The 24321-nt window shown below is 37.5% G+C and overlaps 1 protein-coding gene and 1 long non-coding RNA gene across 6 annotated transcripts in view; one reads left to right on the forward strand and one right to left on the reverse strand.

The window, feature by feature from the left end:
• The window catches only part of Slc26a8 (solute carrier family 26 member 8), a 67452-nt gene that overhangs the window by 8490 nt on the left and 34641 nt on the right, over positions 1-24321 (forward strand). For 3 of the 5 annotated variants that reach the window (XM_058585564.1, XM_058585566.1, XM_058585567.1), the window contains exons 3-7: positions 2498-2637; positions 8132-8248; positions 10026-10207; positions 15502-15651; positions 18544-18626. In XM_058585564.1, the coding sequence (XP_058441547.1) occupies positions 2498-2637; positions 8132-8248; positions 10026-10207; positions 15502-15651; positions 18544-18626 (672 nt within the window). Of the gene's footprint in view, positions 1-2497; positions 2638-8131; positions 8249-10025; positions 10208-14536; positions 14702-15501; positions 15652-18543; positions 18627-24321 lie in introns of all 5 variants that reach the window. The other 2 variants (XM_046464540.2, XM_058585565.1) reach the window with 2 other exon arrangements.
• LOC124106759 (uncharacterized) overlaps positions 9795-24321 on the reverse strand; it is a 76359-nt gene continuing 61832 nt past the window's right edge. The window contains exons 2-4 of the long non-coding RNA XR_006856153.2: positions 14606-14734; positions 10000-10063; positions 9795-9912 (exon numbers count right to left, since the gene is read on the reverse strand). This is a non-coding gene — a long non-coding RNA (uncharacterized LOC124106759). The remainder of the gene's footprint in view (positions 9913-9999; positions 10064-14605; positions 14735-24321) is intronic.

Here is a 24321-nt window from a genome sequence, read left to right on the forward strand (position 1 = left end):
TAAAATAATCTTTTAATTCCATCTCTTCATTTTTGCAGAAAAGTTCTTATCTCTTTCCTCTTAGCAACTGCAAATACTCCCTTTCATGTCAAAAATCCCTCCTGTACTTTCACATCAACTCTTATCATTCCTCACTATTTTTATTTAATTTTTTATAGTTTAGGTGGATACAGTACCTTTATTTTATTTATTTATCTTTATGTGGTGCTGAGGATCAAACCCAGGGCCTCACACATGCTAGGCAAGTGCTCTGCCACTGAGCTACAACCCCAGCCCGCATCCTCACTCTTAAGATGCCTTAACTGAGATCCAAATCACGTCTAAATATATACTTCTCCCTTTCCCCCATTAGGTTCAGTTTCTATTCCTCTAACTGCCTCTCTGATTCCATTCATTCGTAGATCCTCATCACTCCATGTCAATTTTATTTTTCACCATGCCAAAGAACTTTGATGACTCTGCACAGAGTAGCTGGTCTTGAGCCAAGTGGCACGTGGCAAGGAGGGATGACTGGACTTTGTGAAGGAACAAACTGTTCCAGTGCCATACTCTCCTCTCCCCCAAAAAGACTCATAATTAAAGAGAACACTCTTTGTGCACCTGCCTCAAACGCACCAATCTCAGAAGAATAGCAATGTGATGTTCCTTCCAAACCAATGTACTTGTTCCTGAGCAGAATTTCACAGCTGTCAGGAGGTACTGTGGAGGTCACAAGAGTGAATAGAACACTGGCCAGGGAACCAGAAGACCTGGCTTCTAGCCCCAGCTCTGCTCCCACTTACTACCTTGACCTTAGCAAAGTCATTTATACTTATTTGGCCTTACATATCTTAGAGATAGTGATGCTTACAGTTGAAAGATAAAACATGTGAAATGACTTCTTTTCTGAGCACACTACAGTTATATTTGTTGTTATAATAAATCCCAACTATCTAGCACAGCTCACAAGTGGAAAAAAAATCTCCGTATTCTTGGCTTACAACTCATGCTAAAATATAAAAAGCAAAAGGCAATTTAAAACCAAATTGGTTTGATTGATTCATTGACTAGTGGTGATTCTGCTCATTTAGATGTAGTCTAAAGGTTAAACCAGGTTTATTCAATCTCAGCAACATTGACATTTTGCTTTTGTTTTGAGATGAGCTCTAAGTTTCCCAGGCTGGTGGTAAATTATGAGTTCAAATGACCCCCTGCCTCAGCCTCCCAAGTAGCTGGGACTACAGGCATATCAACCACACTCAGCTTTTAACTTTAACATTCTGTACCGGAAAGCTCTTTCTTTGGAGAGATGTCCTGTCCATTTTAGGATTTTTAGCCATATCCCTGGCCTCTACCTATTTTATGGCAATTATGAGAATAAGATATACTGCCAAATATTGGCAGACATACTCCGGGGAACAAAATTGCTTCTGGTTGAGTTCATTGAGTTAAAGGATAATATATATATATATATATATATATATATATATATATATATACACACACACACACACATACATATACACACTACGTATATATATATACATATACATATATGTATGTATGTGTATATATATATATATCTCATACATTTGTACATATATTTTACACACACACACACATATGTATCCTTTTTTTTTAAACTGAGGGTTGAACCCAGGGACACTCCACTACTGAGTGACATTCCCAACTCCTTTAATTTTTTAAGATAGGATCTTACTAAGTACTTAAGACCCTCCTGCCTCAGCCTTCCAAGTCACTAAGGATTACAGGCTTGTGCCATAGTGCCTGGCTATAAAGTTCTTTCTTTACATAGCTAACTCCTTAGGCACCGAATTCCATATTCTATATTTTCCATAAATTTCTACATATCACAGATCAATGCCAGACAGAGTTCATGTTTGGTAAAAACTTTAGTATATGGGAATGATATGAATGTGTTAACTGCCCCCCCCCATCACATCTTGAAGAACTGTCCCTATCATGAGGAAAGCAACAGCAATTCATTTTTCTATTAGAAATGGGTAGGTTTAATCTTTACAAACTAAAACAGAAATAATTGTACAAATATGTATGAATTTTAGTTCTTGACATTTACATAGCCCTGACTGTCCGGGTGATTTGGTAATGTCTGGAGATATTTGGATTGTCACAGCTGGGGGAGGAAGGATTACTGACATCTAGTGGCTAGAGGCCAGGGATGCTGCTAGACATCCTGCAATGCATGGGCAGTCTGATGGGTTAAAATGTCACTAGAGGGCTGAAGTCATAGCTCAATGGTAGAGCACTTGCCTAGCTTGTGTGAGGCACTCGTTTCAATCCTCAGCACCACATAATGATAAGTAAACAAAATAAAGGTATTGTGTCCATATACAACTAAAAGTATTAAAGAAAATGTCAATAGAGCTGATGTGAAACTCTGCTATCTGGAAGCACGGGTGGTGCCCTGTGCCTTTCTTGACTCCGTGGGCATACTCTTTGGAGAAGGTAATCAAGTCTCTGTTCTTCTTTCTCACAGCTGCTCATGGCACAGGTTTCTAAGATGTATGTATATGATCTTTCCCTTCCTCGAATGGACATGTTTGTACCGATTTAAGGATTGGCTTCTTGGAGATTTACTTGCTGGTTTAAGTGTTGGCATTGTGCAAATTCCTGAAGGTAAGGACAATTCAAAGCCTTTTCACCCAAAGACAGTCTATGGAACCTTTTCTGCTTTCAGAGTAAACAATTACTAGTGCTAGGGAAGAAGTGTGAATATCACATGTTCCCTTCAACTGCCAGATTTCTAACCTCTCCAGGATGGTTCCAAAAGTCTTAAATTAGCTTACACCCTTGAACACTTTTCAGAATATTTATAACACCCACTTTTGGTCACCTTTTGCTTAACTAATGCTTTCATACTCTCGATTACAATAGATCGCACTTGGCATTGGTTTTTACTAAGAAACATTTGCCAGCATCTCTCCAGCAGACACAGCATCCCAGAGGCCACACTCAATTGGCAGTTCAGATGTAAGACAAAGTCACACAGATAGAAGTGGGAGCCCTCTGGGCTTTAGAAACCTTGTTTCCCAAATAGGAACCAACAACTTTTTTAACAAATCTCTTCCAAGGTCCTAGAAGGGACACTCCAAGATATAAGAGACTCTATGTCTAGAGAAGACCAAAGCTAGGGCTTCCCACTGGATATTTATCTTTCATTCACAGTCCTTGAGGTCCAGATGGAGTGCACTAATTGAGCTCATGTTTACCATGGCTGGTAGCACAGCTGACATTCTGTTATCACGTCTCCAGGGAAACAATAGAAAGTTAACCCAAGACCAAATTTGTCCAGAGACAAGACTCACAGAAGTTCTCTGTTCTCATATAGTCTTTTTTTTTTTTTTTTGAGATTGAACCCAGAGCCTCATGCATGCTAGGAAAGCATTCTACCTCTGAGCTTCACCCCCAATCTCCTACATAGTGATTAAACATCCTCATTTCTCTGTTATTCTAGGGCCGACCAGCAGGGCTGAAACTTGTAATTGCACAGATTGTGCAAAACACAAAAGAGACCAAACAAAAGGTCAAGTGGTGGCTGAAATTCAACTCTGGCATAGGGATGTTAATTGGGGGAAAATGAAATGCCTTTTAAAATATTTGTTTATTTATAAATTATCGTACAGTAAATTTATTTTCCTTTTGGTATATAGTTCTGTGAATTTCAATACATGTACAAATCTGTGAAACCACCACCACAACCTGGATACAAAGTCGTTCCATCACCCCAACATCTCTTCTGTGCCTTCCCTTTTTAGTCTCCTACTCCCCTGACCCCTGTTAACAACTGCTGTGTTCACCATCACCATGGTTCTGTCTCTTTGAGAATACCATATGAATAAAACCATACAGTATGCAACTTTTGAAGGCTAGCTTAATTTAGTATTATGCCTTTGATATTCATGCAAATTGTTGTATATATCAATATTTGCATTTGTTTGCTTCCCCCCCCCCCCCCCCCCCCCGTCCTGGGCATCAAATCCAGGACCCTGCACAAACTAGGCAAATAATGTTTAAAATCCCAGCCCTTTATATTTTTATTTTGAGACAGGGTCTCAATTAGTGTCTGAAGCTGGCCTCAAACATGAGGTACTCCTGCCTTAGCTTCTTGAGTAGCTAGGATTATGGGGATGTGCCACCACAACCAGCTTGATTTGTTCCTTTTTATTGCTGAATACGTCTATTTTAATACACTTTCTATATGTACATTACATTTCACAATAAAAAGTGAATTAGTTGGGGCTGGGGATGTGGATCAAGCGGTAACGCGCTTGCCTGGCATGAGCGCGGCGCTGGGTTGGATCCTCAGCACCACATAAAAATAAAATAAAGATGTTGTGGGCTGGGGATATGGCTCAAGCGGTAGCGCGCTCGCCTGGCATGCGTGCGGCCCGGATTCGATCCTCAGCACCACATACAAACAAAGATGTTGTGTCCGCCGAGAACTAAAACAAAAAAGTAAATATTAAAAAAAAAAAAAAACTTGCTCTCTCTCTCTCTCTCTCTCACTCTCTTAAAAAAAAAAAAAGATGTTGTGTCCGCTGAAAACTAAAAAAAAAATATTAAAAAATTCTCTCTCTCTCTAAAAAAAAAAAAAAGAATTAGTTACCAAAACTATTTCCCTACTAATTACCAAAAGAAAAAAAAATGTAATTAAGACTGTAGTATTGCATGAATCAACAACTAGGCCAATGGAATAGAAAAGAGAGTGACACATATGAATCATATGATTTATTTATTTATTTTGTAGGAGTACTGAGGATTGAACTCAGGGGCACTCAACCACTGAGCCACATCCCCAGCCCTATTTTGGACCTTGAGAGCTTGTTTGGAGGTTCTAGCAGGGGAGAGCAGCTACTCGTATACCCTTGACCGAAGAACGGTCCTCCTCTATCGGGGAAGGTCGTCCTCTTCGACCGAGCGCGCAGCTTCGGGAGGGACGCACATGGAGCGGTGAGGGAGGAAGGGGACACCCGCCTAGCCAGCCAGATCAGCCGAATCAACCCTGGCGATCAATGGGGTGACAGATGTCGCAGCCAGATCGCCCTCACATCCCCCAGCCCTATTTTGTATTTTGTTTAGAGACAGGGTCTCACTGAGTTGCTTAATACCTCGCTTTTGCTGAGGCTGGCTTTGAACTCGCCATCCTCCTGCCTCAGCCTCCCGAGCTGCTGAGATGAATCACATGATTGATATCATATGTCACTACAGAGATGGCTTTTTAATGATAAATTATGTGAAAAGTTGGATACTAATATAGGAAAAAACATTATATCCCTATCTCACACCATACACAAATGTCAACTCCTGGTGGTTTAAAGACTTAACTGTGAAAGGTAAAAAATAAAGATTTTTTTTTTTTAATAATGGAGGAAATTGTATTCCTTCACAGTCTACCATCACAATCTTAAGGTAGAAATGAGACACAAAAAGCAAAAGGAAAGGACCAAAGAAAAAGACTGACAAATTGAATTAAGTAAAATTTAAGAACATGTCTATTCTAAGCCTCTATAAAGATTGAAAAGCAAATCATAGGGCTGGGGACATAGCACAGTAGTAGAACACCGAGCGTGTATGAAGTCTTGGGTTCACTCCTTAGCATAACAAAAAAGGAGAGGGAAAGGAAGAAGAAAGAAAGAACAAAAGAGAAAGAAAATCACAGAATGGGGGAGAATATTTGTAATACATAAACACTACAAAGATTTTATTTATAATAAAGATAAGACTCCTTAAAAAAATCAAAACAACTATATAAGAATGCTCAAAATTATAAGTAATTGATGAAGTAGAAATTGAAATTAAAATGAGTTACCACCATACACCCTAAAATTAAAAATCTGACAGTATGACGTGCCAGCACAGATGTGAACAACAGGCGCTCCCGTATATTGCTGGCGGGAATATAAATTGCACAACCATTTGGAAAACAGTTTGGCATTATCTAGTAAATGCCCCAGAAGTTATAATTAAGGGTTTATAATCTCAAGGAACTTGTACCTCTGTGTACTGGGAGACAGGTACAAGAATATTCAGAACACTACTACTCATAATAGCCTCAAATTGGAAACAAAGACATGACACTGTTCAACCCTGGAGCAAAGAAAAAAAATGGGGGAAATAGCTGCCTTGGGTCCTGATGCCCTTTTGGTCCTAGTCTCTGATGACGTCCAGCTACTGTTTGTACCCTTTTAAATTTCCTATTTTGCATAAGCTCATCTGAGTGTGTTTTCTGTCTCCTGCAAACTATATAACCATGCTTAAGGGGGAAAAAAAAAAGTGTGAGCCTGTAAATTATAATGGACTTGAGATATTTCGATTGGGGCCATATTTGGATCTTGATTTAACAGACTGTGAAATATGAAAGCAAATAATAATTTGCTAAAGATTGCCTCAAAACCCACCCTACCTCTGGCTGGAGGTCTCTCATTGGGCTACAATCAAGCTATTAGTCATTTTAAGGCCCCACTGAGGCCGGAGGACCGTTTCCACGCTCACTCATGTGGCTGTGGACAGAACTCAGAAGATCCACTTACAAGCTCACTCTCATGTTTACTGACAGGCCTGAGTTCCTCCGCATAGATGAAGATGCTTGAGCATCTTCACAACTTGGTATCTGGTGAGACCATCTGCAAGTGTGGGGCCCAAGACAAAACGGAAATGCAGGGCCCCTAGTGCAAAACTTATTCAGAAATTCAAGGTAGTGACAGCAAAGCATTAAACCAAGTGTTAAATTCAAGATAGTGACAGCAAAGCATTAAACCAAAGCATTAAACCACAGAGGTCAGACACCTTTGAAGACAACACTAGCAATAAAGATGAAGCCATAGATTTTTTTCCTTGCAGCCTTATCGGGGAGGTGACATCCTGTCGTTTATATTGTAGTATGTTCCTTAGAAGCAAGTTATTGGGTCTTCTCACACTTAAGGCAGGAATACCAATTGCCCATTGTGTATCCTCTTAGAGACCCTCTACCACAATGACCATTTATGAGATAATTAAGGATGTTTGAACATTGAGTGGATGGTAATGCTATTGTAGTTAAAGTATCAGAGCCATCTTTTAGAGATACATACTGAAATATCTACCAATGAAATGATTTGGTATTTTGGATTTGCCTCAAACCAATACAGGGTGGGAGAGGATTGGGGTATAGGTGAAACAAGATTGGCCATGGGTGGACCATTGTTGAGGTGAATGATGGTATACAGGAGTTCATTATACATGCTCTCTACTTGTATATGTTTGAAATTTTCCATTTAGAAGAAGCCTTGTTTGTATAACATGATAAAGTAGCTGGCTGAACTCATAACTGAATTTCAATGAGTATATTGGTAACATGTAAGTTGAGGAAAAGCCCTTAAGCCCAGGAAGTGTGGACTTGAAACATCAAAAGGATGACATCATGCATGTTATTATCTTTGCTTTAAATTTTCCAAATTCTCATGGTGCATCTTAGAAAAGGAAAGTGTTGAAGGAGCTAAAGGAAGAGATTGGAGTGTTGGGCAAATAGAAAAGAAATAGCACATATCAACTTGGAGTCAAGTCAGTTAAGTGTGATTCTTGCCTTGCCTCCAGCTCTATCTTCAGCCCTGGAGGGTTCCCAGGGCCATCTTGTGCTAAACTAAGGATAGGGATGGTACTTCTGGACACTGGAACTCCGAATTGTATTGTCATGGTGTTTGCTTTCCTTATTTAGTAGTAAGACTTCACAGTGAAATTTGTTTCATTCTGTGATGAAGAACTGAGGTGTCAAATAACATGGTAAATTAGAAAAGGAAGGTAAGAATTGGAGGAGATAATAAAAGATATTCATTAGAAGTTGTTGTGAAGGGATGCTATTACCACATTCACTTGGCTGTACACATGGATCTTCTTGTTGCTGCTGTTGTTTGAGATTGGGGTCTTTCTGTGTTGCCCAAATTGGCCTCCAAGTTGGTATCCTCCTGCCTCAGTAATCCTGAGTAGTTGGGATCAGAGTAGCTGGGATTCAGTCATAAGCCACCATGCCTGACTTCACATGGACTATTTTTATTTTAATTATTTTTTTACAGTTTCTATTTAAGGTGACTTTTAAAAGCCAAATTACCTTTCATTATTTACATTATCTTTTCAGGTCTGACACTTTCTTTGATGACAAGACAACTGATTCCTCCTCTTAATGTCGCTTACACAGCTTTCTGTTCTTCTGTAATTTATGTAATTTTTGGATCATGTCATCAAATGTCCATTGGTGAGTTCAATACTGGAACCAAAGGAGGTAGATGAAATTTCTTCCTCATTTACTTATTGCTAAGAAATCTGATTTAAAGTTATCTTTAAGATAGAAAAGAGGCAGAAGATAAATAGTTGGTTAATACAGTTAGTATTTACGTTAAAAATATAAATACTTCTTTTAGTGTGTCATTACTAATGTCACCTAGAAAAACAGGCCACCAAGATGTTTCCCAAAGGAATTTAATGGCAGAGGTACTTCCTTGGTGAAATTGCCACATCTTGGAATTTGTCTGCCCACTACCCAAACACCTAAAAATGATTCGGCTAATATTCCAGTCTTTAGCCAGACCTATAATAGCCCAGTTCCATTGGGCTGGTTTATAATACAGCCAGTCAGCTTATTAATTTACAATGAGAAAATTCTGTCCTTGTAATCAGAACACTCAAGCCCACAGATAAGCACGTTTTCCTTGCCTGAGTCAAAAGTCCATCTACTGATTTATAATTAGAAATGATTGCCAGAGGGACCAGAATAGTTATAAGTCGCCCAATCATTACATTTACTTAACCTAGGTAACACTGAATTAATCACAAAATGCCCCGAGAGGCTTGGAAGGGCATCGAGAACATTCACTCTGTGAGGTACCTTTTCCTGGGCTTCCCCTTTGCACAACTTCTAGTGGCAAACTTTGAACATTCTTATCGACACACCCATTCTCCAGATATGTTTGTACATTCTGTTGGTTACTATCCAATTCTTTTAGATGTGGAATGTTACTATGGCTTTTTGTTTTTGTTGTTGTTGTTATAAAAATGTTTATTATTTACCAAAACCAGTGGACCTCTTATCAAATGTTGCTTGGTAACAAAATATTGGTACAGCTTTAATTAAAAGAAGAAGAAGAAGGAAGAGGAGGAGGAGGAGGAGGAGGAGGAGGAGGAGGAGGAGGAGGAAGCTATTTGGCTCATTGTCATTAATTAGACTTTCTGCAACAGTCACTTAATCCAGACTTGTTCAGGGCATTAATCAGATGTTTTGTACTTAATTAACTCCTTTAAGTGTGGCTTTTTACATTCAAATACTATTCCCAAGTTCCTGGGGCACCTCACAAACATTTCCAAATTCTGACAGGAAGACCTCTTATAGTTTAAGTACTTTAAAGGAAGATTTGCCTCTGCTCCCATGTGCATATATGTCAATATGAGGAATAAGTGAAACACTGTTTGAAACAGGTTTAGCATAATGTTGTCTTGCTCATAGTAAGACCTTTAGAAGTATTTGGTACTGAGACAGGTGCAGTGACATGCACCTGTAGTCCCAGCTGCTTGGAAGTATCAGTTGAACCCAAGAGTTTGAAGCCAGCTGGGACAACCTAGCAAAACCCCACCTCAAAAAAAAATTGTGGGGTATTCTTCCTATTATTCTTGTAGCTTTTTTTTAATGACCCTTTCACACCATTTTACTTTTATCTATCTCTAAGTACAGGTGCAGTGACTGAGCCTGATATCCATTTCCAGTCAATTTCTCTTTGACTCCCACCCCATATGCCCATGATGTAAATACCTGGACCACCAGCATCTAAATCCTATGAGTTGGTGACAGTATGTGGAGTCATTATCCTCTTCCCTGCTCTTTCTTACTTCCCAGATCCTTCTATGGCCACTTGCAAATAAGAAAGTCTATTCAAATTGAAGACAATACAAAATAATCAGGCCAAGCCTTGCTTTTGTCGGTACCTGTCAGTTTACCTGGATGTAAAACCTCACCTTCTGTCTAATATCTTCTCCCGTAGGTCCCTTCTTCCTTGTGAGTGCTCTGATGATCAACGTCCTGAAGGAGAGACCATTCAATTATGGTCACCTGGTCATGGGAACTTTTATCAAGGATGACTTTTCTTCCCCCACCTACTTTCTCAACTATAACAGATCTTTAAATGTGGTGCAAACTACAACTTTTCTGACTGGGATTTTTCAGGTAGGATCTGAGTCTCTGAACTCCTGGAAAAGAAAAAAGTAAAGGGTTATAAATGGACCCCTTCTTTTAACTGCTCCTGTGGCCCATGGTGATAGATCTGGAATGTCAGTCATTTAGTTGTGGAATGTATAGATAGGCTGTCTCCTCAGTGATGAAACTTCTTCTGAAATAATCCACCACTAATTTAGGAAAAGATACTGACTGAACTTTCTCATAAATCCTTTCTCCTCTGAGACAGAGAAGGGTTTTAGGGTCCAGAGTGACACTCCTGATTTTTTTAAAAAAATTATTCTAGGGGCTAGGTTTGTAGCTCAGAGGTAGAGTGTTTGCCTCACACATGTGAGGCACTGGGTTCAATCTTCAACACCACATAAAAATAAGTAAATAAAGGTATTGTGTCCATCTACAACTAAAAAAATTTAAATTATTCTATATTTTTTATCAAGAATAGGACTCCTGCCAGGTGCAGTGGTGCATGTCCATAATTCCAGCAGCTTAGGAGGCTGAGGCAGGAGAATAGTGAGTTCAAAGCCAACCTCAGAAATTTAGCAAGGCCCTAAGCAACTCAGCTAGACCCTGTCTCTAAATAAAAGATAAAAAAGGGCTGGGGCTGGGGGCTCAGTGGTTAGGTATATCAAATCATGATGTTGTAAGTGAAAAATAGAAACAATTTCTTCAATTATACCTCAGTTAAGTGGAAAAAAGGGATCAATCTACCAGGAAGACATAGCAATCCTAAATCTAGATGCACCAAACAAGAGAACTACACATTATGAGAAGCAAAATTTGATAGAACTGAAAGGAGAAATTGACAAATTCATAATTACAGTTCATAATATCAACAAATTACAAATTTATAATATCAACACTTTTCTTTCAACAATAAAACTAGACAAAATTAGCAAGTATATTAAAAAATTCAACGATGCCATCAAATTAACAGAATTTAAAAGATATTTACAAAACACTCCACTCAATAATAGCTGAATACACATTCTTTTTAATGACGCACGGAACATGTACCAAGATAGTCTAATACCCAGTGATAAAACAAACCTTAACACTTAAAAGAATTTAAACCAGACAGAGAGTATTCTCTGAGCACAGTGTAATCAAACTAGAACACATTAACAAAAAGTGAACATGAAAATCTCCAATCACTTGGAAATTGAACAACATATTTATAAATAATCCATGGATCACAGAAAAAAAAGATCAAGGGAATTTTTTAAAAGTCATTTATCAAAATTTGTGGGACACAGCTAAAGCAGTTCTATGGGTGAAATTTATAGCACTGAAATACAAGCGAAGAAAGGAAGTCTCTATAATCTAAGCTCCAACTTCAAGAACTTACAGAAATAAGAGTAAACTAAACCTAACACAGACAAAAGGAAAAAAAGTTTTAAAAAAAGTAAAAATCAATGAAATTAAAAATAGGAGTGTTTACATAATGTGTAACTCCACATATGTAGCATTCTTGAAAGTGACAAAATTATAGAAATGAACAGATAAGTGGTTGCTTGGGGGTTAGAATGGGGTGAGAGGGATACGGGGACAGTCATAACGTGGCTTCAGGAGGGGTCCTTGTAGTGATAGAATTATCCTGTATCTTGGCCATGTCAATGTTAATCTCCTAGTTGTGATACTGTTTTACAAGATGTTATCATTGGGAAAAATTGGATAAAGAGTATATGGATCTGTCTGTATTGTTTCTTAAGTCTGCAAGTCCATCTAACATTTAACTTAAAAATAGAAGTCTGAACTAGATAATAGCTAATATTTATTGCTGCTCACTGTTCTAAGCATTGTACATGTACTACCTCATTTGATCCTCACAGTAACTCTCTTTATGAAGGTATATATTAATAGTGGTCCTTATTTTATGGACCCAAAGGCAGGGAGAAGTTAAGTAGATTGCCCAAGGACACACAGACTCAAGATACCAAACTCAGATTCAGTCTCAGGGCTCTCAGCCTCCAGAATTGGTGCTCTAGGTAGTGTTAAAGCATAAAATAATACTTATAAAAGTGGAGACTGTGCCCGTGAAGTCAAAGAATAACCTTTAGTTGGAATGGAGTTTTCTGGGAAGGAAATAACTATCTATTGAGCCCCTCCACATACACTTTTTTTAAAAAAATCTTTTTATAAATTTTTTCTATAAAATTCTTTCATATAAGTTTTGTCTCACAGGCTGATTCTGACTGGTTGATAATGGCTGCTTAGAATTTTATGCCAACACAAAACCTGATGCCATATCACAGTGGGCCAGAGGGAATTCTATGTTGATAGTGGACATTTGCCATTTACAAGGTAGAAGGAAAGGGTGGTATGAAAATGAGTGATGAGTATTTGTGTCTGTCACTGTTTTCATATTTGAGCAAGGTGTTGTACATATGTTACATAATTGAATCCATATCCCTCTGTATTTGGTATTTTTTCTACCTCTGCTTTTTTATATTTGTTCTTTTTAGTTATACATGACAGTAGAATGTATTTTGACATATTATACATACATGAAGAATAATTTTCCATTCTTGTGATTGTACATCATGGGGATGTATGTAGTATTATTCATGTTTTTTAATATTTATTTTTTAGTTGTATATGGACACAATACCTTTATTTATGTATTTTTATGTGGTGCTGAGGATCAAACCCAGGGCCTCACATGTTCTAGGCAAGCACTCTACCGCTGAGCCACAACCCCAGCCCTTATTCATGTTTAAAGATGACAAAAACCAAACTTCATGGAGTCAAGGTGTCCACACTTGGTGAGTTGGCAGGACCCAATATTGAAGCTGGGTTCTCCAGACCCAAGAACCATGCTGTTTTCACCAAACCCCCTAAGGAAGAAGAATTGGACTGAGCTCTCGAAAGAGATAGTGAACCTATATTGGCCAAGATGGCAAAACAGAAGGGTTGGTTCATAAACACAGAGGTGGCAATCAGCCAACCACACTGACAATAAGAAGCAGCTTGCTCTACCTGGAGTTAGAGTGTATTGGGCAGTACTGACAGATCAAAGGAGACACAGGGCAGGCTGATTGAGAGTTTTGAAACAAAAATCTTTTAAAACCAAAGGATTTATTGTTCTAAGTTTGTTTTCTGAGCATTTTAGTGCAGTGGAGGATGAAGTGATAACAATAGTTAGCTTTTAAACTTCCATTTTGTTCTATCTTCACCTTTTCCTGAATTGTTTTTGTGAAGTTGTGCCAGAGTTCTTAACATACCCTATTATGGGGGTTTGGAATATACCCTGTATGCACCCATTTTATAACCCTAGGGATTTTTTTAAGTATAAAAAATGGACATACACATTGAAAAAAACCTCAAAGAGTGAAAATGTATATAAATTGGTGTCCTCAATCTCTAATTTCATTTCCTGAAGTTTCCACGCATGCCAGGCAAGTGCGTTATCACTTGAGCCACATACCCAGCCCCAAAAGTAAATATTTTTAAAAAATAAAAATAGAATACAATATAGGTTAAGTATTCCTTATCTGAAATGCTCAGGACCAGAGTGTTTTGGATTCCAAGATTTTTTGATTATTTGCCTATACATGAGGGGGATATCTCAGGAATGGGATCTAAGTCAAAACATGAAAGTCATTTATGTTTCATATACACCTTGTTCACTTACCCTGAAGGTAACTTTTCTACAATATTTTTAGTGCGCTCACGATTTGCAGCCCATCACGTGAGGTCAGGTGTGGAATTGAGTTGGCACTCAAAAACTTGAATTTTGGAGCAATTTTTGATTTCAGGTTTTTGCATTTGGGATACTTAACCTGCGTTATATCTTAATTATGTGTTCAGGATTACATGAATCCTGAAGACATAAATAGATTCAGTTTAGTCATTCTTAGTAAAGGTAAGAGTCAAAGGCCAAGGAGTTTGAACTGGATGCCAGTTTATTGTCCTTTCCTCTGTGAAAAGCTGCATTCCTCACAGGGATGCTAACATACGAAAGGTTTGAAAGGATAAAGGCTTGTTGCGGTCACCTCTCAGCATTTCCTTCTTGTCAACCTAGAGGGCAGTAGATTCTAGAGCAAGAACCTGAGAGCTGACAGTGCTCTGGAAGAAAGGAGTGTGGTCTCATGCTCGTTGGGTACTTCTGAGCCCACAGGCCAGGGCCCAGCTTATTCCGTGAGTCTCCATTCACTGGGGAAAGCAAGGCAGAAAAGTTCTCAAAGGGGCCTACCATAACTTCTTGGTTGGAAACTCTTCTTTCTGATAAGGAGTCGTGGGGGCCCCTGATGAGTGTCTTTGGTGCCATTTCTGGTTTGATGCCCCTTTCTGGCTTTCTTTTTCCATCTGAACCCCTTGCAGATATCAATGGGCGTGCTTGGTATGGGCTTTCTGTCTGCTTACCTTCCGGAGGCGCTGATCAGTGCTTACCTAGCTGCTGTCGCTCTGCACATCATGCTGTCCCAGCTGACTTGTATCTTAGGGATTGTAATTAGCTTCCACGCTGGTCCCATCTCCTTCTTCTATGTGAGTAACTTCACCCCTCACCCAGCTCCTGGCCTGAAAAAACAAGTGGACCAAGTAAAGAGACTTCTGCCCCTTCCCAAAAGGAGATGTGGCTGAGAGGCAGCTCAGTCAAGCAAGTCGTAGACTTATTAGAGTCTTGGTTAACTGCAGATAGTCAGTCGGACCATGTTCTCAGTTGCAATAACCATTTCAGCCTAGCATAATTTTCATTATAATTTGGACTTTAAGTTACTACTGTATCTATCATAATTCTCCCAATACATGCCTCATTACAGACACATATCCTAAAACAATTGCAGGATATAAAATACAAAGTAGTCCCTGAATGTAGGAAAGAAATAGAAGCTCAGTTAAAGAACACATATGGCTTGGGAAAATTAATAATGAATAGGCTAATAAGTAGAACTCCTAGGTTTTTGTTGTTGTGTTGTTACACTGAAACATAAAGTCACTTTATTGAACTATCCTGTCTCTTTTGATCTTTTTTTTTTAATTTTTCAAGGTACTAGGGCCTTGCACATACTAGGCTCTACCAACTGAACTACACCCCCAGCTCCTTTAATATCTCTTATTTAATTTTTTAAAAAATACATATCAGCTTCCATATCAGAAGTACATATCAAATACATATCATATTCCATATGTATTTCCAAAAAATACATATCAGCTATCCCCCTCACTTGCCCTCCTTGTCCTAGAACTGCTTGTTTTGTAACTAATCTAGAAAAAAAAAATGTCCGTTTCTAGATGTAGGCAATTACTATCTCTTTCTAAGCCTCTGTAATTTTGTTTTCTTTCAGAACATAGTGAACTACTGTATAGGTCTCCCCAAAGCTAATTCCACCAGCATTCTACTGTTTCTAACTACTGCTGTTGCTCTGAGAATCAACAAATGTATCAAAGTTTCTTTCAATCAATATCCCATCAACTTTCCAATGGAATTAATTCTGGTAGGTGTTTTTGATGTCCCAATTTCACGATTCAGATCATTTTAAATACCTACTTTTAAAGTAAATAAATAAATAGAAAGCAAATAGCTCAGGAAGGCAAAGGTTCATAGAGTAATGTAAAATTAAGAATTAAAAAAAAAAAACAGTGAGGGGATGGGGTTGTAGCTCAGAGGCAGAACACTTGCCTAGCATGTGTGAGGCACTGAGTTCCATCCTCAGCACCACATAAAAATAAATATAGTGAGATCTCTTTTATTTGCCTGTTGTGGTTTTTTTAAAATATTTTTTAAGTTGTTCATGAACCTTTATTTTATTCATTTACTTATATGTGGTTCTGAGAATCAAACCCAGTACCTCACACATGCCAGGCAAGTGCTCTACCACTGAGCCACAACCTCAGCCCATCCTGTTGTGTTTTTTGTAACATAAATATTTCAAGATACTTAAATGTGTCAAATTTTCTTTTTTGTGAGTCTGGATTTTAAGTCAGGAAATTCTTCTTATCCCTAGGTTACAAGGGAATTCACACATTTCTTTTTAATCCTGATAGATTTTCAATATTTACATTTAGATCACTGACCATTTGTAGTGTGTTCCTGCTTAAGGAATGGAGTTTTAGCTCTTCCTAATTGACTAACAGGTTGTTCCTGCATTATTTATCAAAAAGTTCATCTTCACACCTGTGGTTTAAAATGCATACTTTATCACATATTTAATGTTCACATGTGAAAAAAAAATATGTTGAATTGTGTCAAAGCCAAATATACCCTTAGTTTAAAATATATGCCAACATTGGTAAAATGTTTATTTTCTTTAAAAAAATTTTTTTGAACTCAGGTATAGTTGACAAATAAAAATTGTACATTCTTCCCGTGTACAACATGTTTTGAAATAGTCAAAATAAGCTGATTAAAACTGCTATTACCTTATGCAGTTATCATTTTGTTGTTTGTGAGAACATTTAATATCTCTTGTCTTAGCAATTTTCAAGTGCACATTATTATTAACTGTAGCCACCATTCTGTACAATAGATCTCCCCTCAAAAAAACTTATTTTCAAAGTACTTTTAGCTGGGTGTGATGGTGCACAGCTGTAATCCCAACAACTAGGGAGAGTGAGGCAGGAGGATGGCCTCACTCTCAATTCAAGGCCACCCTTGGCAACTTAGTGACACCCTGTGTTCAAAAAATTTAAAATATAAAATAAATAAATAAATAAAAACCCTACAGGTTAGTGATGTTGCTCAGTGGTAGAGTGCCCCTGGATCAAACTCCCAGTGCCACACACGTGCACACTAATATAATGATAATAAATTTGTTTAAAGTACTATATTTATTGACTTTTTTCTTATAATATTTTTTAAATAGGGTTTTTCCCCTTATGAAAGTAATACAGGTTCATTCTAGAATTTTTGAAAAATATATGAAGGTTTTAAAAAACAGGGGGAAGAAATTCCTATGGTTATAACTGCTCAAAGTCAATTACTATTAATACTTTTGTATTTTCAGTTATTAATTCCTTTATTACTTCCAACACACAATAGGTGTGTGAATATAGGTATAGTATATACCTATATAGTATAGGTGAATACTGACAATTTTCCCATTTTCTATGCAGAAATTTTGTTTCTATTTTGATATAGTTGCAACCACAGTGTTATTCAGCCTTCTTTCATTTATACAATAAAGAAAATGGGGTAGATGGGATCTTGATTTTTGCCTGATCCATGTGACTAGTAAATAGCAGAGCTGGGGATCACTGCTGTCCAATGAAAAGGTGGCTTGTTTCTTTCTTTAAATTTGCAAAGAAGATTTATCTTTTGTAGTTATAAATTAACATTTCTACTGTGAAGAAGACATTTTCAGAAATAAAGCTCCGGATTTTAAAGTCAGCATTAGCATTTTTCACATTGGGATTGCTGTCCCTGAGAATTATTTTCCCCTTAAGTAATGTTCCGTGGTAGAGACACAAAGTTCACCAAATATCCACATGCCCCCTACATTTCCCAGTTGTTGTCCCTGGACATTTCATTAGATTGTAGCATCACAGATAAGCCAACTGCTGCCCTGCTCTGTGTCAGGTTGAACTCTTGGAGCAGATGCTGGGAAAAAGAATTATGTGTTGAGAGAGAGAATGGAATAAAGCAACAATGTAATTATTATCTTAAAACTTGGTACTTAGCATGCCTGAGGCCCTGGGTTCCATCTCACAAACAAACAAAATTGAGGCATTGAGGTTTCTTGTCTCTGGTTTATTTTGCTTTGATGTGAAACCTTTATGATGAGGTATATGGCTTACTAGCCTATTTTCCCTCTAGTTGAAAGTTGGGGACTAAAGAGAGAACTGCAGTTTTTACAACAAGTTTGGGGGTGGGGGAGAAAACAGATAATTACTTTGCTAAAGACATTCTTCTTGATGCTATCAAATGCTGCTTTCTATTATTAAGGGTTTGACATTCAATTCTCACTAATATACCTCAACAATTCCTTTAAAGACTTACCTATATTAGTACAATATACCTGGATCTAAAAACTTTTAAAAAGTGAGACCTTGATACAACCACTATGTGGCAACATGTTCATATTGCTGTAGTCATTTAAAGGTTGTGGGAGAGATAAATTTAAGTCCATGGCATCCATTTGTTCCCATCATTGTGTCAGAGATCAAGGCTGACCTTGATTTGGCTACAATGTTAAAAGGATTTTTAGAGAATCAAAAGAATCAGGAAGGACCTCTACCTTCCCTGTCCCACTGAGGCCTCCATCTAGTTCTTGTGCAAGACTTCACTTGCTTCTTTTCCTGCCCTGCTAGAGGCTATGAGCATCTCTGATACTGGAAACAATGCATGATCTTTAGATAATCTTATGCTTTTTTTTTTTAACTCCCTGCAGATTCTTGGCTTCACTGTACTTGCTCACAAGATAAACCTGGTCACAGAAACCAGCCGTAACTTCATTGAGATCATTCCATATAGGTTAGTAATTCTACTCTTCAGGACTACTTTCCCTTTTCTGATACCCTCTCTTAGCCTCTGGCCACACAGTCTTAATGATATTTTCTACAAATAGTATATGACCATGATCAGACTCATTTTAGAACACTGAGGTTCATGAGCTGAGGAGGGTTAGGATGACTCTTTGTTCTTTCTCAGGTGGGTCTCTGTCTCTCATGGTTGAGCTGATCCCCTCACCCAACCAACCTGTTGAATGCCCAGAGACTCACATTTGTTTCCATAGGTATTGCAAGTCTTCTCAACCTCCATACCTGTCAGATTAACTCTCAAAGGTGGACAAGCGGTACCTCTGTTTTTCCAGCCTCTCTTCTGGGACTCCATGTTCAGGAGAGAAATGTGCTTTCTGCCTTCACTCACTTAAGACTTAACTTGTGTTGTTGAGCACTATGCTTTTCTTTTCTTTTTTTGGTACTGGCGATTGAACCCATGGGTGCTTTGCCACTGAGCTACATCCTTTTTAATTTTTTTAAAAAAATCTCTCCCTTTCTTTTTTTTAAATATTTTTTTAGTTGTCAATGGACCTTTATTTTATTTATTTATATGTGGTGCTGAGAATTAAACCCAGGGCCTGGCCTCACACATGCTAGGCAAGCGCTCTACCACTGAGCCACAACCCCAGCCCGAATCTCTCCCCCTTTTTCACCTTTATTTTATTTATTTATTTTTATGTGGTGCTGAGGATCGAATCCAGATAAGTGCTCTACCACTGAGCCACACCCCCAGCCCACAAGTTTTGAGACAGACTATTGCTAAGTTGCTGAGGGTCTTATTAAGTTGCTGAAGCCAGCCTCAAACTTGGAATCCTCCTGCCTCAGCCTCTGGAGTTACTGGGATTTCAAGTGTGCACTACTATGATCAGCAGAAACATTGTTTTCTTAATCTGGATACAAAGTTACCTTCAAATGTGTGACATAGAATTCTGAAGGACTCACAATTAATTTTCATTATAATTCCTACCAGTGACTCTTGCTTCTGTTAGAAAATTATAATAATTTATAAGCCTTGATCAGGTGAATTGCATTAGCTAAGAAAGGAGTAGACCAGAAGGGTTTTTTTGTTTGTTTTGGTTTTGTTGTTGTTGTTGTTGGTTTTGGGTACCAGGGATTGAATTCAGGGATGCACAACAACTGAGCCACATCCCCAATCCTTTTTATTTACAGAGGCTCATTAAGTTGCTTAAGGCCTATGCTAAGTGTGGCTTTGAACTCAAGATCCTCCTGACTCAGCCATTTGAGCTGCTGGGTTTACAGGTGTGCACCACCATGCCTGACTATAGTTTCTTGACTCACAGGTAGGCTTTTGAAGAACACTGTTAATTTCCTTGAGTTGGACAGTGGGGATTGCTATGGAGTCAGGGATATCAGCTACAACTCCAGGGTAACAAAACGTGGCCAAATTTGATGAAACCAAATTGAACTAGTCTCATATTCCACTAGTTCTCAATGAAATCTGATGATGGCTAAATCCATTTGAAATTTAATAGAATTTCAAATAGACACCACATAGGTACCAGGGAATACAAAGATAAGCAAGATGTAGTCTCTATCCTCTGAAAAAATAACAAGAACAACAAGAGGATTGGCACTTATTTATTTTATTTCATTTTCTCCTCACAGTAACACTGTGAGGTACATATTACCTTCTCTTTATGTTGGAAGAAGCTAAGTCTTACCAAGTTTAAATGACTTTTCCAAGATAAGACAGGAAGATAGTGGAAGAGCCACCATTGAATTCATTTCTATTTAATTCCAAGTCTATGAGCATAACCATACTATTATTCTTACTCAGTGTGCTTCTATTATTAATGACTTAAAAGCCACACAGCCAATTTTTCTTTATCTTTTATCATAATTTGTAAAGGTAGACACAGACAAGTCAGCATTTCAAAAAAATCTAGTTTTAAGCATTACTTTGCTCTTTGTTTTTAAAGCCTTTATTTTATTCATGGTTGCTAGGGACTAGTACAATTGAGCAATTTAAGTTAGTTCCTGCCATGTCCATGTTCCCTCTTAACCTAATTTGCTAAAAAGGGTTGAGTGTCACAGAGAATAGTAGGAAGAAAAAAAATAGCAGTTTATATTGTTAACACACTAAACATTCAGTCTTTACTAATTAGATTTGAATAATAAACTACACTTACTGTGTACCTCTTTGGGACAACAACATTCTTACCTAACTTCTTAAAAAGGAGAAGAAAAGGGTTGGGGCTGTAGCTCAGTGGTAGAGCACTTGCCTAGCACGTGTGAGGCACTGGGTTCGATCCTTAGCACCACATAAAAAATAAACAAACAAAATAAAGGCATGCTGTCCATCTACAAAAAAAATAAAAAATAAAAAAAGAAGGAAAAAAAAAGGTGAATTTAACAAAAACTTTAATATCTGCCTCTAAGCATTCAGGTATGTTCCTATCTAGCTTATTGCCTGGAAATACCAAGGTGCTTGGAAGTTATAAAGTAGGGAAGTAAAGTAGACAGAGTTGGATGGCAAAGAAAAAATATTCAACCAAGCATGGTGGAACATGCCTGTGATCCCAGTGACTCAGGAGGCTGAGGTAGGAGAATTGCCAGTTCAAAGCCAGCCTTAGCAACAGCGAGGTACTGAGCAACTCAGTGAGACCCTATCTCTAAAAATACAAAATAGGGCTAGGGAGGCTGGGGTTGTGGCTCAGTGTAGAGTGTTTGCCTAGCATGTGTGAGGCACTGCAATTCTTAGCATAGCATATAAATAAATTAATAAAATAAAGGTCCATCAACAACTAAAATATATATATTAAAAGAAAATAGGGCTGGGGATGTGGCTCAATGGTCGAGTGCCCCTAAACTCAATCCCCAGTATCCCCCCGCCAAAAAAAAAAAGTTAGAAAGAAAAAGATATTCAAAAATAGAAATTTAGGGGGCTGGGGTTGTGGCTTAGTGGTAGAGCACTTGCCTAGCATGTGTGAGGCACTGGGTTTGATTCTCAGCACCAAATATAAATAAATGAATAAAATAAAGATCCATCAACATCTAAAAAAATTGTTAAAAAAATAGGAATTTAGATTTGTGCACACAATAATGTGAGAGACCGGAAGATAAGAGGAAGTAGCTGTTCAAGATGCTAAAAATGGGTCAGGGTCAGAGGCCCTCACCTGTAATCTCAGTGGCTCTGGAGGCTGAGGCAAGAGGATCACAGGTTCAAAGCCAGCCTCTGAGCTTAGCAAGGCAGGGAGACCCTGTCTCAAAATAAAAAATAAAAAGGGCTGGGGATATGGCTTAGTGGTAAAGTGCCCCTGGGTTCAATCCCCTGTACCAAAACAAATATTTTAGCTCAAATGCTAAAAATGGATTCTGTCTACTGAAAGGAAAATGCAATTTAAACTGCATGAACTATAAAGAAATTTATTATATATGCTATTATTTACTTTGTGGTACAAAAATATACCACAAAAAATTTTAAGAAATTTTACCAAATGGATTAACATATTGTTCATTTTACTCAATTTGGATCTTTACACATTTTTTCGGAAGTAAATCAACTACTGAGTCATTGATTAAGTAATAAAAGACAATCAAAAGAATAAACATTTCAAATAGCAAACCTTATCAAAAACAGGAGATTTATTTTCTGACTTAATAATCTAGAGGAATGGAAAATGAAGCATATTTGTGCTCCCGAATTAGGTTTAAAGAATTATGCCAGTTTGGATCTATTAAATGCTTCCTCCAAAATCATCAGATTTCTCTTTCTTCTTTAATCAGTTAAATCACTTTAGAATGTTAGACCAAGGTTGCATGGGGATAAACCCCATTTGGTTCCCATATATTATCAAATATGTTAATCTGCTGAAATAATAAGAACTTTTGCATTTATATTCATGAGAAATATTGGTCTGAAGTTTTTTTTTTTTTTTTTTTTTTTGTAGTATGCATCTGGTTTTAGTATCAGAGTATGTTGACATTATAGAAGGATTTGGAAAATGTTCCCTCGTTTTCAGTTTCTGGAAGTACTTATAGAAAATGGGCATTATTTCTTCCTTAAATATTTGGTAGAATCTACCAGTGAAGATATTTGGGCCTGGGGCTTTCACCGTGGGATGCTTCTTAAAAAGCAACTTAGTGAGGCACTTAGCGACTCAGCAAGACCCTGTCTCTAATAAAGTATTTAAAAAGGTGTAGGGGATGTGGCTCAGTGGTTAAGCACCCTGGGTTCAATCCCTAAACAAACTATAATTCAAATTTTAATATACTACTTATTAAAAACTATTATTAAATTATGTAATTATCTGATTCAGTATATCTACTTCTTCTTGAGACTACTTTGTTAGTTTTGGTCATTCAAAGAAGTTGTCCATTTAGTCTAAGTTGCCAAATATACTGGCATAAAGTATTTTATAATATTCTCTTGTTATCTTACACACTATAAAATTAACTCTTTAAAAGTACATAGTTAGGGCTGGGATTGTGAAAGTACATAGTTAGGGGCTGGGGTTGTGGCTCAGTGGCAGGGTACTTGCCTAGCACGTGCGAGGCCCTGGGTTTGATCCTCAGCACCACATAAAAATAAATAAATAAATAAAGGTATTGTGTCCAACTACAACTAAAAAATATTTTTAAAAAAATTTTAAAGTGTATAGTTAATTTTCGTAAATTATTGAAGCACTACCACTATCTGATTTTAAAACATCAACCCTTCCAAAGAAATACTTGTTAGCAATCACTTCCAGTTGTTCCTCCCCAGAGTCCCTGATCATCACTTATCTACTTTCCATCTGTGTGGATTTCCCTATTGTAGACATTTTACATAAATGGAATCATACAATTGGTCTTTTATGTCTGGCTTCTTTCATACGGCATAATGTTTGCAAGATTTACCCATCATGTACATTTCCCATTCATGGCTGAATACTATTCCATCGAACAAATCTACACATCTTTCTTTCTTTCTTTCTTTTTTTTTTTTGTGATGCTAGGGATTGAACCCAGGGCCTTGTACCTGTGAGGCAAACACTCTAACCAACTGAGCTGTATCCCCAACCCAAATCTACACATTTTTGGTTTATCCATTCATCAGTTGATGGACATTTCAGTCATTTCGACCTTTTGGCTATTGTAAATAGTGCTGCTATGAACATTTATGTGCATGCTTTTTTTTGAGCATCTACTTTCAATTCTTTTGGGTATATATCTAGGAATAAAATTACTGGGTCATATGGTAATTCTGTATTTAATTTGTTGAGAAATTGCCAAAGTGTTTTCAATAGTAGCTACACAACTTTGTTTCTAACAGCAATGCCCAAGGATTCAGATTTCTCTATATCCTCACAATACTTATTTTCTGGTTTTTTTTTCTTATTATACTAGAAGATATGAAGTGGCAAATCAGTCTGACTTTGACCTGCATCTCCCTAATGACTAATGATGTTTAACATCTCTTCACGTGATTACTAGCCATTTGTACATCTTTTTTTGCAGAAATTTCTATTTGAATCCTTTGACTATTTTTAATTGGGTTGCTTGTCTCTTTGTTGTTGATTTGTAAAGGTTCTTCCCGTATTCTGGACACCATAGCTTTACTAGATATTTGATTTGCAAGTATTTTCTTCCATTCTGTAAGTTGTTTTTTCCTTTTACTGGTACTTTTAAGCATAAAAGTTTTCAGCTTTGATGAAGTTCCATTT

Source organism: Marmota monax, unplaced genomic scaffold (assembly GCF_021218885.2).
Source record: "Marmota monax isolate L192 unplaced genomic scaffold, Marmota_monax_Labrador192_F-V1.1 WCK01_AAM20220418_F8-fsc00211, whole genome shotgun sequence".
Classification (NCBI taxonomy): domain Eukaryota; kingdom Metazoa; phylum Chordata; class Mammalia; order Rodentia; family Sciuridae; genus Marmota; species Marmota monax.